The sequence below is a fragment of the Plectropomus leopardus genome, chromosome 3, assembly GCF_008729295.1.
Source record: "Plectropomus leopardus isolate mb chromosome 3, YSFRI_Pleo_2.0, whole genome shotgun sequence".
Classification (NCBI taxonomy): domain Eukaryota; kingdom Metazoa; phylum Chordata; class Actinopteri; order Perciformes; family Serranidae; genus Plectropomus; species Plectropomus leopardus.
The window spans coordinates 35,957,969-35,975,316 of record NC_056465.1 but is presented as its reverse complement, the minus strand read 5'-3'; the positions used below and the strand labels follow the sequence as shown (position 1 = coordinate 35,975,316).

The 17,348-nt window shown below is 37.7% G+C and overlaps 1 protein-coding gene across 3 annotated transcripts; it reads right to left on the bottom strand.

Annotated features, from left to right (window-relative positions):
• Window positions 1–1,704: 1,704 nt before the first annotated feature.
• brdt (bromodomain, testis-specific) lies at window positions 1,705–17,327 on the bottom strand. 3 transcript variants are annotated; one of them, XM_042483736.1, is made up of 20 exons: window positions 17,269–17,327; window positions 12,715–12,967; window positions 12,475–12,612; window positions 11,987–12,125; window positions 11,719–11,843; window positions 10,676–11,017; window positions 10,468–10,596; window positions 9,672–9,869; window positions 9,401–9,582; window positions 8,989–9,278; window positions 8,784–8,891; window positions 8,540–8,683; window positions 7,080–7,135; window positions 6,852–6,993; window positions 5,766–5,836; window positions 4,970–5,033; window positions 4,776–4,876; window positions 4,288–4,484; window positions 3,179–3,404; window positions 1,705–2,522 (listed from the first exon to the last, which is right to left on the bottom strand). In XM_042483736.1, the coding sequence occupies exons 2-20, from the start codon at window positions 12,904–12,906 to the stop codon at window positions 2,457–2,459; spliced, it is 2,910 nt and encodes a 969-aa protein (XP_042339670.1). In that variant the 5' UTR covers window positions 12,907–12,967; window positions 17,269–17,327; the 3' UTR covers window positions 1,705–2,456. The 3 variants fall into 3 exon arrangements, with proteins under 3 accessions (XP_042339670.1, XP_042339672.1, XP_042339671.1); XM_042483738.1 differs by having other exon boundaries at window positions 5,766–5,800; XM_042483737.1 differs by having other exon boundaries at window positions 12,715–12,998; window positions 17,269–17,321.
• Between the last annotated feature and the right edge of the window lie 21 nt (window positions 17,328–17,348).

Sequence of the window (17,348 nt, the reverse complement as noted above, 5' to 3'; positions counted from 1 at the left end):
AGAAGGCTATAAGCAACTTAATAACAAAAGACCTGACAATTAGCACAAAAAAACCCCAAACAACAATAGACCCCCCCCCCAAAAAAAAATTAAACTAAACTAAAATTTAATACAAATTAAAAACAAACAAACAAACAAAAAACAAGCTGGAAAGTAAAAAGGGGGGAAAGTAATAAAAGAAATAAATGAAAAAGAAAGATAAAGAATGGAACATGAAAAAACTGCTAAAAATATTATTCTATAAAAATCATTTTAAACAGGCCTATATAATTATGATAATGAGAACTATAGTTCACTGGACATTTTTCCCTAGTTTATCTAAAAAGTAATTTTCTAAATCAACCAATTTCTTGCAATTGGCAACCTTTCCAAGTTGCTCTTTGTCTTCTCCCCATGTTTAAAAAAACAAAACAACCCAAAAAAAAACGATGCAGGATTCAGATATTTAAATACTAGTGCAGCACAAGAGAAGTGATGTCGATCCAGGTATCGAAGGGTTAATATGTTAATATGCTGTAATGCGGTCACAGGTGCGCCTTTATCAGGCACAAGATAACACACACATATTAAGGCAGTTAACCAATTTTAGATTAGCCTAATCCCTCACGTGACTGGATATGTAACAGATTAGGACTCGAGCTCAGAGGTGACATATGGAGCCCAGAAGCTGACCAAATGAAGCACAAACTGAATTCATTAATAAATAATACAGTATTTTACATAATTCAATCTGTTTACTTAAAGGGAAACCTCAGTATTTTTCCAAACTGGACCCTGTGAGTAATGGGAAAAAATACATTATAAATTGGCCAAGTATTGAGGAGAGGGCTTGTCAATACTTGGCCAATTTATTAATCTCAGCCTGTCAGTGGCAAAAACAAATGTTAATAGACGGTGCTCAAATGCCCTGAGAGGTTACATTGCAGCCTGTTTAGCGTTTGCCTGCTGCAGCAGTCTCGCTTTATGCTGGACTTATTCCAAAATTTTTGTCACAATCAGTCAAGGATGAAAAAACAAAACAAAAACAAAGTTAACCTTTAAAATATTTAAATAAATGTCCAGAAATATGTAGAGGTTGCATAAATTGCTTGTAACAAACCACTTGGAAAGCTTAAGGCAATAATTTTCAAATAGTGTCTTGGGGGTATATATTTATTTATCCTCATGTATCCCCTCTCAGAAAAAAAGCAGCCAAAGTGCCAACTTGGATGCCCCACTTATAGGGGCCTAATGGTAGATAAAACATGACAAAGTGTGCCCTCTGGAGCGCCTCTAAATGGAAAAAACATGATAAAGTGCCCTCTAGGGTGTCCCTCCAGTGGAGATAACACAATGAAATGCCCTTTATGTTGGCCCTAAATGAAGAAAACATGATGCAGTGCCCCACAGGCGAGAAAACTTTCTGCATGCCGGTGCCCTTTTTTTTTTAAAAAAACATGCACCCGTCATACCATCACATCTTCTATTATTTTTATTTATTTTACCTTTTTAATTTATGTTTTATCTATTTTTTCCTTTTATTTGTGGTTTGATTGTTCTGGGTCCATTCCTTTGTATTATTTTATAGTGACATTATGCGTCCTGCATTATTTGTCCACTGGTTTTAATTTTAATATGTATGTAGGCTGTATTGACGAAGTGATGCGGATCGCTTAGTGAAAATAGCTTTTATTATTTTGAGTAAAAAATAAAAAAGAGAGAAGAAATAAATTCTTATTTATTCAGCTTATACAAACTGGAACATACAGAACGTGTTGATAATCTCCAAAAGCAGCTTTGGAACAGCCAGAACTGTATGAACAAAGTGCAGTGCGTGTACAGTAAACACATGTTTGTAAACACGTGTGGCATTTTCAAGTAGTTGAGCAAATAAGGAACTGAACTTCAATTCCACTTTGGAAACTTTGACGAGGACTTATCAACCTTTGGTCAAAGTTTTAAATTGTGTGCAAAAATGTTTTCTAATGAAAGAAAAGTCATGCGTGCATGTGACATAAACATATAAACCAGTGTTTTGCCTACATTTAGTATATTTTTGGGTCACGATAAAATGAAAAACGTTTGTAAGGATTCATCAAATGGGATAAATTAACAGCAGAACTGAACAACACTGCACATTTCAGCTAACAGGACAGGGCGGCATTTTAACTACAGTGAAGGATACATTCATTAGCTTGTTATACACAACTTTCAGCTGTGGGAGGATTCATCCAAAATGTGAAGACAACAGAAAAAGACGCACAAATGTTGATTCTAGTTTCGACAGTGCGTCACCCCAATCATCTCAAATTCAACAGTGCGTCAGTGCAAACATTTACCATCCAGTTCAAAGACAAGAACATACATAGGGTCGATGTGAAGTCAAGTTTTGTGCCCGAAAAAGAACCAGCAGCTCCAGTTATTAAACTGAGACGACAGAAGTTTTGCTATTTTTCCAGGTAAATCCCAGTTTCTTTTTAGTCCAGGTTAAGCTCAAATGTGGTCATGATGTCCCGCTGCATTGTCATGTCGATACCAGACATCTATAAGAAAAAACAAACCATAATAACTTTGGCTGTGTTCATGCATATAGCATACATTTTGGTGTGATTGTGTATTTTTGTTTAATCTTGGAATATCCAGCTCAGCTCCTACAATAAGTCTAAAATACACTATGGAAACTAAATAGTTACATTCAGACTGTTCAGGTCAAAAAATGCTCCATTGAAACCCATTCAAACTGACATTTTTGATCCCACAGCCATCAGAGCAGAAAAACAGGACTTGTATTATTTCTGGGTGTCATTCTGGGCTTTTGACTTGGAATTTGTATTTTTTTTATGGTTTTTTTTTTACTTGATGTCATTTTTACCATATTTGGCATAAGGAGAAAATACATACTCTTTCCACTAGGTGCACTGTCACAATCAATGTTTGCATGTAGTATACTGAAAATAACTATTTTTATCTAAAAACTGTGGCATCATGACAAAAACCTGGCATTTATGGTGTTAATTCAATTAATGTAGAAAATAATATTAATGTATAATATTTTTAAAAGCTTGATTTTGAAAAGCGCATTTTGTGCGCAGAGCGATACGAGTGTGTGTGAAATTGAAGCGGGCCCTAAGGGTTAAAACGCCATTCTAAGAATACCAGAACAATAAAATAACACTAAAACGTGGATGAGGGTACTCACCGCCTCTCGCCTACGTCGTTCTTGCTCCTTCTTGCGGGCCATCTCTCTCTCGCTGTCCACCGGGGACAGTGTGGTCAGAGGTTGTGTTTCTGTGGGAGACTTCGGTTTCTGCTGCTCGGCATCTTGAAGAGCGCCGAGGGCAGCTTCTGTGCAAACGCTCTCTGGTGAATCAGGATCCTCTTTAATAGGTTGTGGGTTTGTCTCCGCTTTATATGAGTCCGGTAAGCTGCAAGGAGAATGTCCTTGTTAACTGGAAGACGACCTCTTTAAATCATCCACCACTGCCTGACCTTTGAGTCAGATGTTTTTTAAGGGGGGTTGTTCGAGGTTCTTGTCTAAAGTCAGTGTTTTACTTCAGTAGACGGCGGTCAGCATGCACCTTGCTCGGAGAAGGTTACTGAAGCAGTTATGTCCTCTTTAGAGCAACTCGACTACTTTGACAAAACAGTGATTTGACTTCGAGACAGAGCTGCTGGTCTACCGCTGCCTCAATCAGTTAGTTTTTTTTGTGTGACTTTTCGATGCAAACCAACGTGGCGTCCATATCAGTCTTTCCTCTTTATTTCGGCTCTTCTTATCTTTAGATACTACCTTTACTAATGTTCTGTCTGAGATTATTATATTTGATTTAATTCTCTATTATTTTCCAATTTTTACTGTATGTATTCTACTACTGCTTCGTTATTTCACTGGCCACCTGTTACCCATGAAAGAGGTCTGTGGGAAGGGCTGAGGTTGGATTGTATAAGGTTTATGGTTAGGGCAAAAGTTTTGATATTTTTGTTTAAAAAAAAAAGAGAAGGTTTTCTATTTGCTCAATGTACCAAACACTTGTTAAAAAAAAAGTTAAAAAAAAGAAAGAAATATATTAAGTAATTCATTCAGTCATTATGCAGAACCCTATTGTCAGGTGACGTGGGACAAGAACATTTTGTCACTAAAACATATGTATTTCCATCAAAATTTGGATATTCAAGAGGAACACTAATGAGAAACTAAAGAATGACATGAAATACCTCAAAATAGAAACATAATACAGAAATAAAATAATGGACGCACCAAACAAATCAATAAAAAATAGAGGTAAATCTGATGCATTCACTGGATACCTGCTCTTTTCTGTAGCCTCCTTCTCCTTGTTGTCCTCCATCTGTTTCTTCTTCAGTGCTTTTTTTTCCCGTTCTTCCTTTTCTATGGCGGCCTTACGGAACTGCTGGAAGCTCTCCTTCGAGGACTTGATTGCAGCTGCAGTGACTGACTGCTTCACCAACTTCGCCCAAGACTCAGCATTTTTTAGAACAACATCCTACACAAGACAAATCACTTTGATTTACAATCAATGTCCGGCGTGTTGGGAGCTGGTGGCACCAACTAGGGTCACGTTTAAAGCTGCATTCATTGATTTTTGGCCACAAAAGTGCAGAAAAACATCAAAATCAGCTAATGTCTTAACAAGCATGTCCATCTGCCATAATTAATGCTATTAATGTCTCCGACTGTCTGACTCCTGATGTCTACAGTCATTCTTCATTAGTTTGGGGAAAAAAAAGATGTTAGCATGTGTTTTTAAGAGTTAACACAGTTAAACAATGCTTACCTTTTTGGGATTTTTTTCCTCGTCAGCAGATTTACTTGCTGTGTTGGTGTGAAGCACAATAGTTGGCTGACTGTGAGGAAAATCCTCAGGGTCTCTGAAATCTGGCATAATCACCATAAAAGTAAGTGTTCTGCTAAAGTATTAATTACTGAAAAATAAATGCTGATGCCAAAGTAAGGCTCCTCCTGACTTACTGGACCGGGTCTCATCTTTGGACTGCAGTGGGCTGTCCTTCAGAGGGGACAGCACCGGGCCCTGCTGAAGAGTGAGACATACATTTAATATTTAAAATCTTTAAGGCTTAAAACATTTTCAAATATTTAAGTCCAAAAAGATAGAAAAGCAGCACTATGCGTGTCATGTACTACACATAAAAATATCCCTGATATCAAAAATGAGGATAACATGGTACAGAGAGGACTGCTATTACAACTGTAGTTTTTGTGTCGTTTCCTAAGTAGCTCTGATAGATGCTCTGAAACTTTTCTTGTGATGAGGGATCTAAAAAAAGAAAACAAATATTGCCAGGAATTTTAAAATTATTTTTAAACTACTGCGCCAATGTGTTGACAATCACACACATCACAATACTATTACTTATAATTTTAGAAACAACTAACTAAAGTTACTGAGTGCATACTGAGATACAAGTCAACTAAGGCCACGTTTAGATGAAAACAGCCCCACTAAAAATGGGAAAGTCTTTCCTTTGCATTAAAAAAAATAAATCTGTGGTCACATGATAACATTGTGAGAACGATCCTCGTGTACATGGACCCGCAAATAAAACCTGAAAACGCTGTAGTATGCATGCTCGACCAGTAGCTGGCGCTGTAACTTTGTAATGACACACTATAAAAGGACAACACACACCTGCGCATAAAGCCTATTTTCTACTGAGCGGTGAGTATAAACAAAAATTTGGCCCAGTGTGTCACAAGAAAAGAAAAAAAGCCAAACAGTGTTTGTCAAGTGTTGCAACTAAAGTACCTCAAATCTGGTGGCCGCCCAGTCCAGCATCACTCCTGGGGAAGCCATGGGGGATAAAAGCGCAGACAAATCTGTCAAACAGTAAAGCACAGACATTCATCTTCGACAAATTATAACCACGTGAGAGGCACACAGCTACTGTGCATTCATACAAACATACAGCGAGAGCTGGTGTGCAGGAAAATCAAGTGAGGACAGGAAGAAGCAGCATAAGATAGCAGTAAACGGACGCTGTAATTGGCCGGCCCCTTCCTGTTCAGCCCCATTATAACTGAGTGTAAGTCAGCCAGTTTTCACTTCCTGAACTTCTGTTTCTGAAGGACGCTGAACATATGGGACAATTAAAGAGGAGCCGGCTGCCTGGGCTGAGCAGGCGTTTGGAAGAGGGAGGTTCATTTGATGTGAAGTTGCACCACTGAAGGAGGAAGAGGGAATCTCAATGAGATATTTGTTAAAGCAGCTGACGAAGCTGATCTGGGAGTGCAGGGTTTTTGAGAGGTGTTAATGCTGCTCTGGCACTAAAGGCTGGGACAGAAATGAGAGGATAATGCAGAGCCACAAAAACAAACATGAGGGTGAATGCAAATAGTCTGAAAGGTTTTTACTTCACAAAGAGAAAAAAGTGTATTTGAACTGATACCAAGTTAAAAGCACCCAGTTTTTCTGTGCCCAATGCTTACCCCGCCCTCCATTTTATTCATGATAATCACGATTTTTACGAGCGATCGTCAAGTCCCCCTGTATTGACCCAAAAGGGGCAAATTTTTGTGCAGATTGATTAACCCTTTGCATTTTGCCATGATTTATTTTCAAAAATACAAGAGGAAGGCAATAAGCAACTTAGATAGTTTAAAAAAACAACAAAAAACAGCGTATATAGTTATGATGATTAGAAACATTGCTCTCTGGATATTTTACCTTAGCTTCTTTAAAAGTAATTCTCTATATTTAACTGCCTTTTTTCATCATATTTTTATGGAATTCAAAGGTTTAAACACTTGTGAGAAGCATCAGGATGCAGCACAAGAAAAGTGATGAGGATTAATCTCAATTCTGTCTTAGTTTAGAGACAAATGTAAGCAGTACCTGGAGGTGAGAACGTCCGGTCTGTCGGGTGGACTTTGGGTTCTGCCACTGAGGACTGCACAGCGACTGAAGGCTGACAGATCTTGACCGAGGCTTTTGTCTCCGAGATCTGTTTGCCACTTACAGCACAAGTCACCTTTGGCTTGAGAGAAAAGTACATTCTTACTTTTGACTGTAACTACAATGAATCTCTTGATTTCAGTAAAAGCAAATACTGAATGTATTTACCTTTTTCGTAACCTTTTGGCAAGAGTCTTTACTTTTTGGCTTCTTTGTTTTTGGCACTGAAAGACATGCACATTAACAATCCAACCCAAAACTGTTTAGATCAAAAATAAACCATTTCACAATGTTTCTCTTTAGTTATTTAGGATACGTGAATGTAACGCGGCAATCAAATCTTGTATATTGCAACGTCCGTGAACATAATGACCTCAAAATAATGTCATGATTAACTTTTTATATCAGTTAATAAAAATCAACAATTTCCAAAATCCAAAGCCCATAAATATTGAAACACAGGACAGCCTAAGTCTTGATTAAGATTTACACCTCAACTTTTGTATAATTTTTTTTTCTTAGAAAATGTTGACTTCGCAACTCCCTTTTTAAAAAATAAATACAAAATAAAATAAAAAATAAAATAAATAAATAAATTACATCTTAATGTGAACCATCACTCACCTGCCACACACATGCCCACATCCCAAACTCACCAGATTATAACCTGTTTCAAGTAATTAGAAATTAATAAGTAATCAAGTAATTAATTAGTAATTAAATTAAAGCTGGGGTAGGCAATTGTATATTTGCATCATTCTGCAAAAATCACACGATAACCTTTGAGCATATTGTAATTCAAGTGTGTTAAGAGAACAAATGACTTCTGCACCTTCTTTTGGCTCTGTTTTCAGGCTTTAGAGAATCCAGGCTGACAGGAGACTTTGGCCAATCACAGGTCATTTCAGAGCAGGAGAGCGTTCCTATTGGCTGTTTTAAAAAGGCTGCTGAGCATGAAACTAAAAGCCTGATTCAAACGTGGAGAATCCAGCAGAAGCAACCCAAACTCAGCCAGTACAGGGGGACCAGAAATGTGCACGTCTTTTCATAGACAGATTATTAAAAGTGTTACAGATGCAAAATAATAACGGCATGTCATTGGTGTTGGCAGATATTGGCTCTTTAGTGAAATATTGGAATCGGCCAACATGCTGATTTCTGCTATGACAAACCGATGTGTCTTTTTCAATTTGACAAAATGAACGTGTAAAAGTATTTTTCTTATTTTGCACAACAAATGAATATTAGAGTAAAAAACAGTGTTTTATGTCTCCACCTTCTCACAATAAGAGTATGCATTATATGAAGTTAATTCCACTAGAGAAAAGCCCTTATGATCACTAAAATTAGGTGAGGAAAAAAGTGGACATATCGATAACAGTATCCACTAAAGGATTTTTTATATATCTGCATATCAGATATCGGCAAAAAATCCAATATTGTGCATCCCTAAAAAGTGTGTGGGAAATAAAAACATAAAACACCTCATGAATGTGCAAAAATATAAAACTGTTTAATATTTAGTTGCACACTAGAGAGAGGGGGGTTTAAAAGGTAAGGCACCCAGGTGAACGACATCCATGGCTTAGGTCTTTTTTTAAATAAAGGAGAAGGGGAGTGCAGCTAACCTGAGTCACAGTCGCTGCTATCACAAGTGGTTGAATGACTGCTGCTGCTGCTGCTGCTGTCAGAGCTGGATGACAAGCTGCTGCTGGTGCTGCTGTCACTGAGACGTGAAGGGCAGCAGAGATCGGGAGCCGCCACTGGTTTAGCTGTTAACAAATAAAGGTAAAGTATCATTTTTACACTCAATGCCTCACACGTGGAAGCACAACTGTGACAAATACGTCACTAATCAAATTCAGATCTTACCCGGTGGCTTTTTTTTCTTAATCAAGGGCTTCTCTTTAACCTGAGGTGTCCCGGCATCCTTTGGTTTCCCAGTCTGCAATGCTTTTGCGGGCTTTGCCATCTTTTTGTCTACATGACAGAAGAGATATTTAGCCTTTCATTCTAATTGCAAATTTTATTAATTTAAATAATTCATATGTTTAGTTTTTTCCCCAGCTGTACTTACATCCAGTGTTCTTGTCGCATTTCCTCAGACACGCTGCAACAAACCTCTGCAGGGCTCTCAGTGTGGAAGGCTTCAGCATTTCAAAGTCGACCTCAATGTCCTCGAGAGTGGAATTGCGCAGACAGGCCTCCCTGGTGTGTATGATGTTAACCAACTTGCCCAGTTTGTCACCAGGCAGCTTGTCAATGTCCATTTTTAACTGCCTTTTCTCCTGGTAACTCACTGGTGCTGTTGAGTCCTCAGCTTCACGTTTTAAAGGCACTCCAGGAATATTTTGTCTGCTTCCATGCCTACACATACATACAAAACATCTCATGTCAGCCTCAGCGCACATGTTAATAATCAGTTTAACATTACTTTCCCCGAATCTAAAATATAAACCATATTAATAGATCAAGTGGGGCTCACTTACACAGCAGAGCTCTTTCGGTTGGCCATTTTTCCTACAATAGATTTGTATTTAGAGGACTTGTGCTTTAGTCTAGCGATATCCTTTTCTTTGGCTCTTTTTTCCTTTTTCAACTTGTCTTTCTTCTTTGGTTTCAGCAGGGGCTCTTGGGCGAGTCTCTTCAGCTGATCACTGACAGCTTTCAGCTGAAAAGCCACCCATTAATGAGCCAATTAGGCAAAATGCACTGAAGCGAATAAGTTAGTGACTCGGTTACTGGTATGTCTATACCGACCCGCTCCTCCAGATTGGCCAGCTGCATGGCCACCTCCTCTGATGGACTCTCTGCCTCTGAGGAGCTCTCGCTTTCTGAACTTTCTGAAGTTGACACGCTCCCAACTCGGTCTCCTTTTCCCGTGTCAGCTCGCTGATGAGGGATGGAAAGACCCTCAGCTTCTTGGGGAACTTTCAGATATCGGGCCTCAAAAACCTCCTGTTAATACAGATGCAATTTATTTGTTTTTTATAGAAGCAAAAGACATCAGACCACAGATACTAATGCTTTCTAATGCCCAAAACAGCACACCATACACTAACAGAAACCATTCACGAACAATCAGAGTGCCAACTCTCAAAACCATGAATCTTTCATTATCGAACGTAACTTTAAAGTAGACAAACATGGAGGTTAACTGGCAAGAAGAATTAGCTACTTTGTTTTTCACAAATAATTGATGAAAAAGATAAAATAAAATATGGATCAAGTCAAGGAGACGGCATGAGCATGCTAGAGGTGAGTTGAATCCCATTCAATATCGCATTAACACCGTCTGACACCTTCATAAATCAATGATTTAATTTTTGTTTTTAAATCATCTCTGAAGTTACAGTTAGGCATGAGGTTTAATTTCAGGGTTATAAATAAACAACTTCTTAGGTTTGCTAGCTTACAAAAAAGTGTCAGGATAACTCAATGCAAGCTGACGAGAACGCACAACACACAAAAAAAAAACCCCACACCCTCCAATTGATAGCTTTTAGTATTTCCATGTCGATTTGACAGAAAAAATGAAATAAAATAAAATCTATACCTGCAGTTTTCTTGCCATGTAGACGACCTCATGTGAAGGTGGATTGTATTTGTAGCAGTTGGAGAACATCAGTCGGACATCAGCAGCAAATTCCTTTGCATTGGCATATTCTCGTTGATCCATTTTTGTCTGAGAAAATAAATGAAAAACTGAGATGACTTCAATTAAAAGTAATGTTATACACTGCTCAAAATCATGCTCACCTTACCTTGATGGTGCCCAGGTCCATAGGCTGCTTGATGATGTCATGGTAGTCGTGCAAGCCCAAAGCAACCGCGTCAACGGGGGTATAAAAGGGCCATGCATATGGGTAGTGTCTCTTTGAGAGCATCTCCCTCAGGATATCGTTACAGTACCTGAGCTGTTCGGACAGTTTGATCTTCTTGCTCTCAATAGCAGGCAAGTCTTTTTTTGGAGGTTTGATGGGCCTTTTCCTTGGGAATATGGTGCAAGGTGCTGACAGATCCTCTGCGAGGGACGCCTCATGGCTGGTGATGTGGGAGGAGGTGGGGGTCGTGGTGTTTGCTTTCCTCTTTAAACCTTTTTTAATCTGAATATTTAAAAAATGTAGCACTAAACAATAAATCGTGTTGGTCAAGTCAAGAAGTTAAAGCAGTGGGAAAAGAATGTACATTTTTTGACATTTATAACGTTGGTTCAAGGCACAAACAAGGCTGTGGGACCTGAAATATGATTGCACATTAGTATTTGGCCAGAGTGCCATGAATAATTAAAATTTGTGCCACTCCAGCTAATTTCACACTGAGGAAAAGTTCTGTCTAACACAAAAGAGGATTTATTGTGCACATCAAGGCAGCGTTTGATGTCCCTCTATCATGCAAAACACAGAATGAGCATCTACTGGTGTTCCCGACTCAAGTGTTTTACTTTTTCAAAAAAATGTAATATGACAAAACAAATTAAATTAGACTTTTTTAAACACATTTTGGTTTCCTTTCTTACTGAAATAACAAGCCAAACAACCTCATTTCTGCAGGTTTTCACCCCTTTTTCACAATCTTTTTAATACTATTTTTGGGGCTTTATGGCCTTTATTTGATAGGACAGCTAGATAGATGACAGGGAGGGGGGATGAGAGAGTGCGGGACGACACGCAGCAAAGGGCCACTAGTTGGACTCAAACCTGGGGCCACTGTGATAAAGACATACAGACTAAATGTGGGGCGTGCGCTCTAGTATGTCAGTATGTGCGGTGTGCAAGTTGCTTGCAAAGCAATAAAAACAACTTACTGTTACTGCATCAATTTGTGCAGAGAGCTGGATGGGCGGGATGAATTGAGGCACATCAGGTGGAATGACTGTCACAGTCTGCTGGAGAACAACTTCTGACACGAGGGATCTCTGCTTTATTGCACCTGTATGGCACGAGGTGAAGTGAATATGAACGTTAACATCCAGTTATACGGTCCAGACCAACGACCTTAAATGCTAATTCCAAAATAAATAAATAAAAGTAATACTGGACCACATTTTAGAGGATTGTTGTTGTGCAAGATACCTGCAGTTGTGTTTCTTCCTTTCACTGGGTCCTTTGCAGTGATTGTCGTAACTTCCCACTCTTCTTTTGGCATTTGGGACACTTTCTGCAAAAAAAGCTTCTCCAAGGTCTGTGCCATAAATACAATGTCATCTCCAGGCTGCAGACAAAATGTAAACATTATAACAAAATAAAAGCATTTAATGTAGTGAGTACTGCTATGCCAATGCCATACGGACTACAGAAGTAATTCAAAATAATCTTAGGATCTCTAATCGTGTAAAATGTAATATGGGGTGAGTGAGTGTCAACTACCTAGTTCACGTTACAGTACAATTGAAAGAGCTTTAGGTTTTAGTAAATATGTCAGTTCAGACCCACTTTTGCATTATAAAACAAACTCACATCTAATTTTCCTCATGTCTATTATCTGTATGTGGGCAGTTTGAAATCCCCTTTGCAGTTGTGTACATGTCAAAGTGTTTGAACACAAAACAGTATTCTCTTACTCGATTGTAGACGTAGCAGTTGGTAAACATGGTGTTGAAGTCTTGTATACATTCAAGTGCTTGCCAGTAGTATTTGTTCTGGAGGCGCTTCTTGATGGTGCTCAGATCCATAGGCTTTGTAATAATTGTATAATAATCCTGAAACAAAACAAATACACTGGCATGAATACACCAAAATATCATTTTCCCAGATAACACAAGTTTGATGGGCTGTGATTCTGCAAGAATTGTATTACTTACTGGGAGACGCAGAGCCACTGCATCAACTGGCTGGCGAAAGGGCCATGAGAAGTTATGCCTCCACAGAGCTTTGACCACCACCTTCTCCAGGTACTGAAGCTGATTGGTGACACGTCCAGCGCGCTTGGGATTTGTGACCTCCGGCGGAGAGGGATTTCCACTCACAGTGGAACAGACTTTCACATCAGACATCGTGTTGTCCAAAGGGCAAGAAGGGGGAAACAGTCTGTAGTAGTGTTCATCACACGTTTTCCTAAATAAGGATCGAAGAGCAGTTTCCAGTGCTTCAGTAAAGATGTAAGTTGTGGATCACATTGTGAAAACAGACAGAAAAATAATTCAGTCAAAGAAGTTTCTCTTTCGCTTTCATGTCTTACATCTGAAATCCTTAAAGCTGGTGCCTACATCCTTCCACAATGCAACTTTGCATTACACTACTAATCCCATGTTACTTTTAAACAACACCAAATGCATTTTTTCCTCAAAGTTCACAGCAACATATTGCATACACTGTGATAGCAACACATAGCCTACTGATTAAATCGATTAAATGTTACGTGTTCGATTCATTTCTGGTAATTGTTACCATCCCTACAAAGGCCAAAATCAGCAATTAACCATTGCTATAACAAGCATTGTCTCTGCAGCTTCGCAGTGTGTATCAGTTGCCAAACAAATGCACTATTTGCTGCTTTTTCAGTTAAGTCTGCTAAAAACCACAGTGAGCGGCTGTTTTAGGAAATTACTGACTATATGAGGTGATTTAAAATAACCAACAAGTACAAACCGTACATTAAGATAGCACTATCAATAATTCTCTAGTTTATTATATCTCAACAATTATTGGCGACTATTTTGGAGACCGGATGTGCCATAATTATGTCTGTGCACAAATTACTCTCTATGAAGAACAAGCAATAGCAACAATACAACAGAACAATAGTAAAAGTTTATTTTAAAGGCCAGTCAAATGGATAACAACACTCACACAGGAATATAGTGGATATTTAGGAACATCTTTCCTGCTGAACATGGTAACACTGTCACCAACAGCAAATATCACAAGTTGTTCCATTTATAATTTTAGCTCAGACCCATGTTTCCAACACGCACTACAGCTGTAACTGTAACTGTAGCTGTAAAGGATAGGCCATGCTCCACCAAGCTGGAGTGTTAATAAATGTCTGAAGGATGTTTTACACATATTTTTATTTGCTGAGCAGTGTCATCAGAGCATATGTAACATTTGAGAATAAAGTTTTATTATTAATATGTAATCCTGCCCTCTAAAAAATAAACCCTTACAAATAATATCTAAACTAAATAGAAAAAAAGTAAAGGATCCAAGTAGCCAGTCAGGTTAAAAAAGTGGAGCTATGAAACAAAACCGTATTGAAGACTGAAGTGCCATTCTTACTGGTTTTAAATGATCTTTCCCAACCTGCAAGTTGAAAATATTTTCTTGTTAAACAGACCAGTCATTTTTATTTAAAACCCAACCCAAATAAACTTACATTGCAAGTTCTGTTTTGCTTATTTCCATTTCATTTTTATTTAAAAAGGATAAATAAAGACAATAGTCTCATACATTAATAAATTCAGTGAAGGTGAGCGCACCATATTTTTGTTTTTTGTGCTTTTGTTGGGTGCACGTAGATGCAATGAGTGAATTTCAAGTAGCATATGACCAAAGTCACTAAAACTAAATGAGCTCTTCACAGTCCCTTTATGCCTCGCTGCCACAATGACCTACTGATATGTTTGTCATTCAATTGAAAGATTGGGGGTCAAATGCTTTACTTTCATACAGAAAGCATTATTCTGACAAACCATAGTCATGTTTTTGGACATAATACAGCTGAAAATTAAATTAATTGGTTGACAGAAATGACAATGGTGAAGAGCATAGACTACATGACAAATCAGGTATTTGACAACAACGGACAGTGTCACATCTTTAAATGTTTCTGTTTCACTTTCTAAGCTCTGCAACAAATGATTACTTTCATTATCCATCATATTGTAAAAGCATGGGGTGCAAAGGGTGGTTCGCTGTCCGTCTGAAACACAGCTCTCAAGGAGTAGATCCCGATCAGATAATATTTTACAGCAACTTGAACAGTGTTTAACTCAACTACCAGTCCAAAAATCAATATACTGTTTCAATCGCATGGATACACTGAGATTACAATAATATGCGATCGCAATTTAGTCAGCCTAAAAAAAATGAATACATGAGATATTAAATAAAATCAAAATTTAAAAAGGAAAAAAAAAGCCGGATGGATTGAGGTCATCATGAAGGTTGCCACAAAATATCACAAAATATATGTTGTAGTCAACTAGACAATGTAAAATAACAATTCGGAGGCAAAATTAGATATGAAAAAGCCTTATGAGGAAAAAACAAAGAAACATCCAAGCAAACCAGTACACAACCGTTCCACAGTAAACATTTATTTATGAAAATTTCAAAATAGTATGGTTCTGCTGTTTGGTCCAAAGTATAAAATTCTGCATTTTGTTATCAAAGCCACAACTACAAACCCATACGAAAAACAATTACTTGCTTCAAACATGTTTAATTTGTGATATCAGTATACATATATCTTTCAATGAGATGCATAAGGTTTTGCAAGAATGGTTGAATTTAAAATATGATGAGCCTTTACTGATCCCTAGTGGGGGAATCCAGATGTTGCAGCAGCACAAAGACAATAAGTACATATTTATGTAGAAATAAAAGCTAAATAAGGTATATGCAACTAGATTAAGAGTAGAATTGAAAATATTGACTGTATCAGAGTAAAGTTACCAGGTAAAGCCACAAGTTTAAGTGGTAGGTTGTAAGGTACAGTGACATTTATGATTTATTGGCAGCTTGTCCTGTAAAAAAAAACAGCATAAACAAGAATAAAATATACTTAGATAAACCCTTATGGCCCACTTTAATATCACACACACTCTTATCACTCAGCGCACAAAATGCACTTTTCAAAAATCAAGCTTTAAATATTATTCACTAATACTATTTTCTACTTTCATTTTTGTTTTTTGGGATTTTTTACAGTTTGTCATGATGCTTACAGATTTAAAAAATATGTACGCTTCCAATATACTACATGAAAAGTGGATTTTTTAGTATTATCACATTTTTTGTGCAGTGTCAAAAATTCTCTGTCATATCACTCAGCACACAAAATGCACTTTTCAAAATCAGGCTATTAAAAATACTATAAATTAATGGGCTTTTCTATTTTGACTGAGTTTATTTTGTTTTATCATACATATTAAATATTTATCAGTTTCAAACCACTTGAATGCCAAGTTTTTGTCCTGATGCCACTCCATTTTTAGATTTAGAAAAAAAGAATAATTTTCAATTACTCAATATTCATGCAAAGTAGATTATTTTGTTATATTTTATTTTGATTTGCAGTAAGTGACTGTGTTGCTGTAAAGTTCTATATGTCAAATATGGCAAAAAAAAGCAGCTGGAAAATATTAAAAATGGCAAAATGTAAAACCGCAGAATGACACCCGGAAATAATACAATGCATGTTGTTTTTGCTTTGATGGTTGTGGGATCAAAAACTGCCATTTGGATGGTTTCTCAATGGTGCAGTTTTTTGCACTTAACAGCATGAATGTAACAATATAGTCTACAGTGTGACTACTGTAGGACCTGAGCCGCAAATCAATGATAAAAAAATACACAATCTTGCCAAAACGTATGACATATACATGAACACAGACACAATTATACAAAAAATAAAGAATGAAAAGTGCATAAAATGCGCAAAACAGTCCTTAAGGGTTAAGTAATTATGCTTAGTTTTTACTGTTTTAATACGGCTTTAACGAAAATTTTACAGTCAATTTCAGGTGATGTCAAAATGAGCTTGTTCGTGAGTACATGTGTGATCACAGTGTAAGCTGCATGCTGCTCTGTTGACAGCGATGTGACCAACACGTGAGCCACCACCACGCCCACCGGTGAGTTTAGCAACTTAGCTGAGAGCACATTAAGAAGAGAACCGAGGGGGCGATGACACTAGGTGTTTCTCTATAAAATAAATACTGCATAATAAATATAATCCGATTGTTATTTGAATGACGTAACGGTGACCTACGCGGTTACATTAGCTGGCTGTTATTAGAAACGTAGAATGCTAAAAAGGTTTGAAAAATGCTAAGCCACTTTAGCATGCTAACTGGCGATCAGTACTGCAAAAAAACTAGGTTTTTAAAATAAATGATTTGTAAAAACATGTTTTATGTACCGAAACACGCGGCCTATCGGGGGCATTTTCATCCAGAATGGCTTTAAGGATTTAACTAGCACAGCTAACATAGCTTAGCTGTTAGCTAACTGCTAACGTCTAGCTAGCGTTAGCCGTTCAAATGCGGTTCCGTTAGCCTCGTGGGCTCCCTGCCAACTTATGGCAGTTTTCACAAACGTTTCACTCACTGGCAGAAATACACCAGCTACCACAGCAACCGTTAACATTAACAAAACATGGCATTTAGTGAGAATTACCGTGCTAGCATTACCTTCCGATATCTCGGGCTCCTGACTCCTCAGTGGCAGTCGTCTCTACGGCAACCGCCTCTGATTTATACCCGTGTGCACG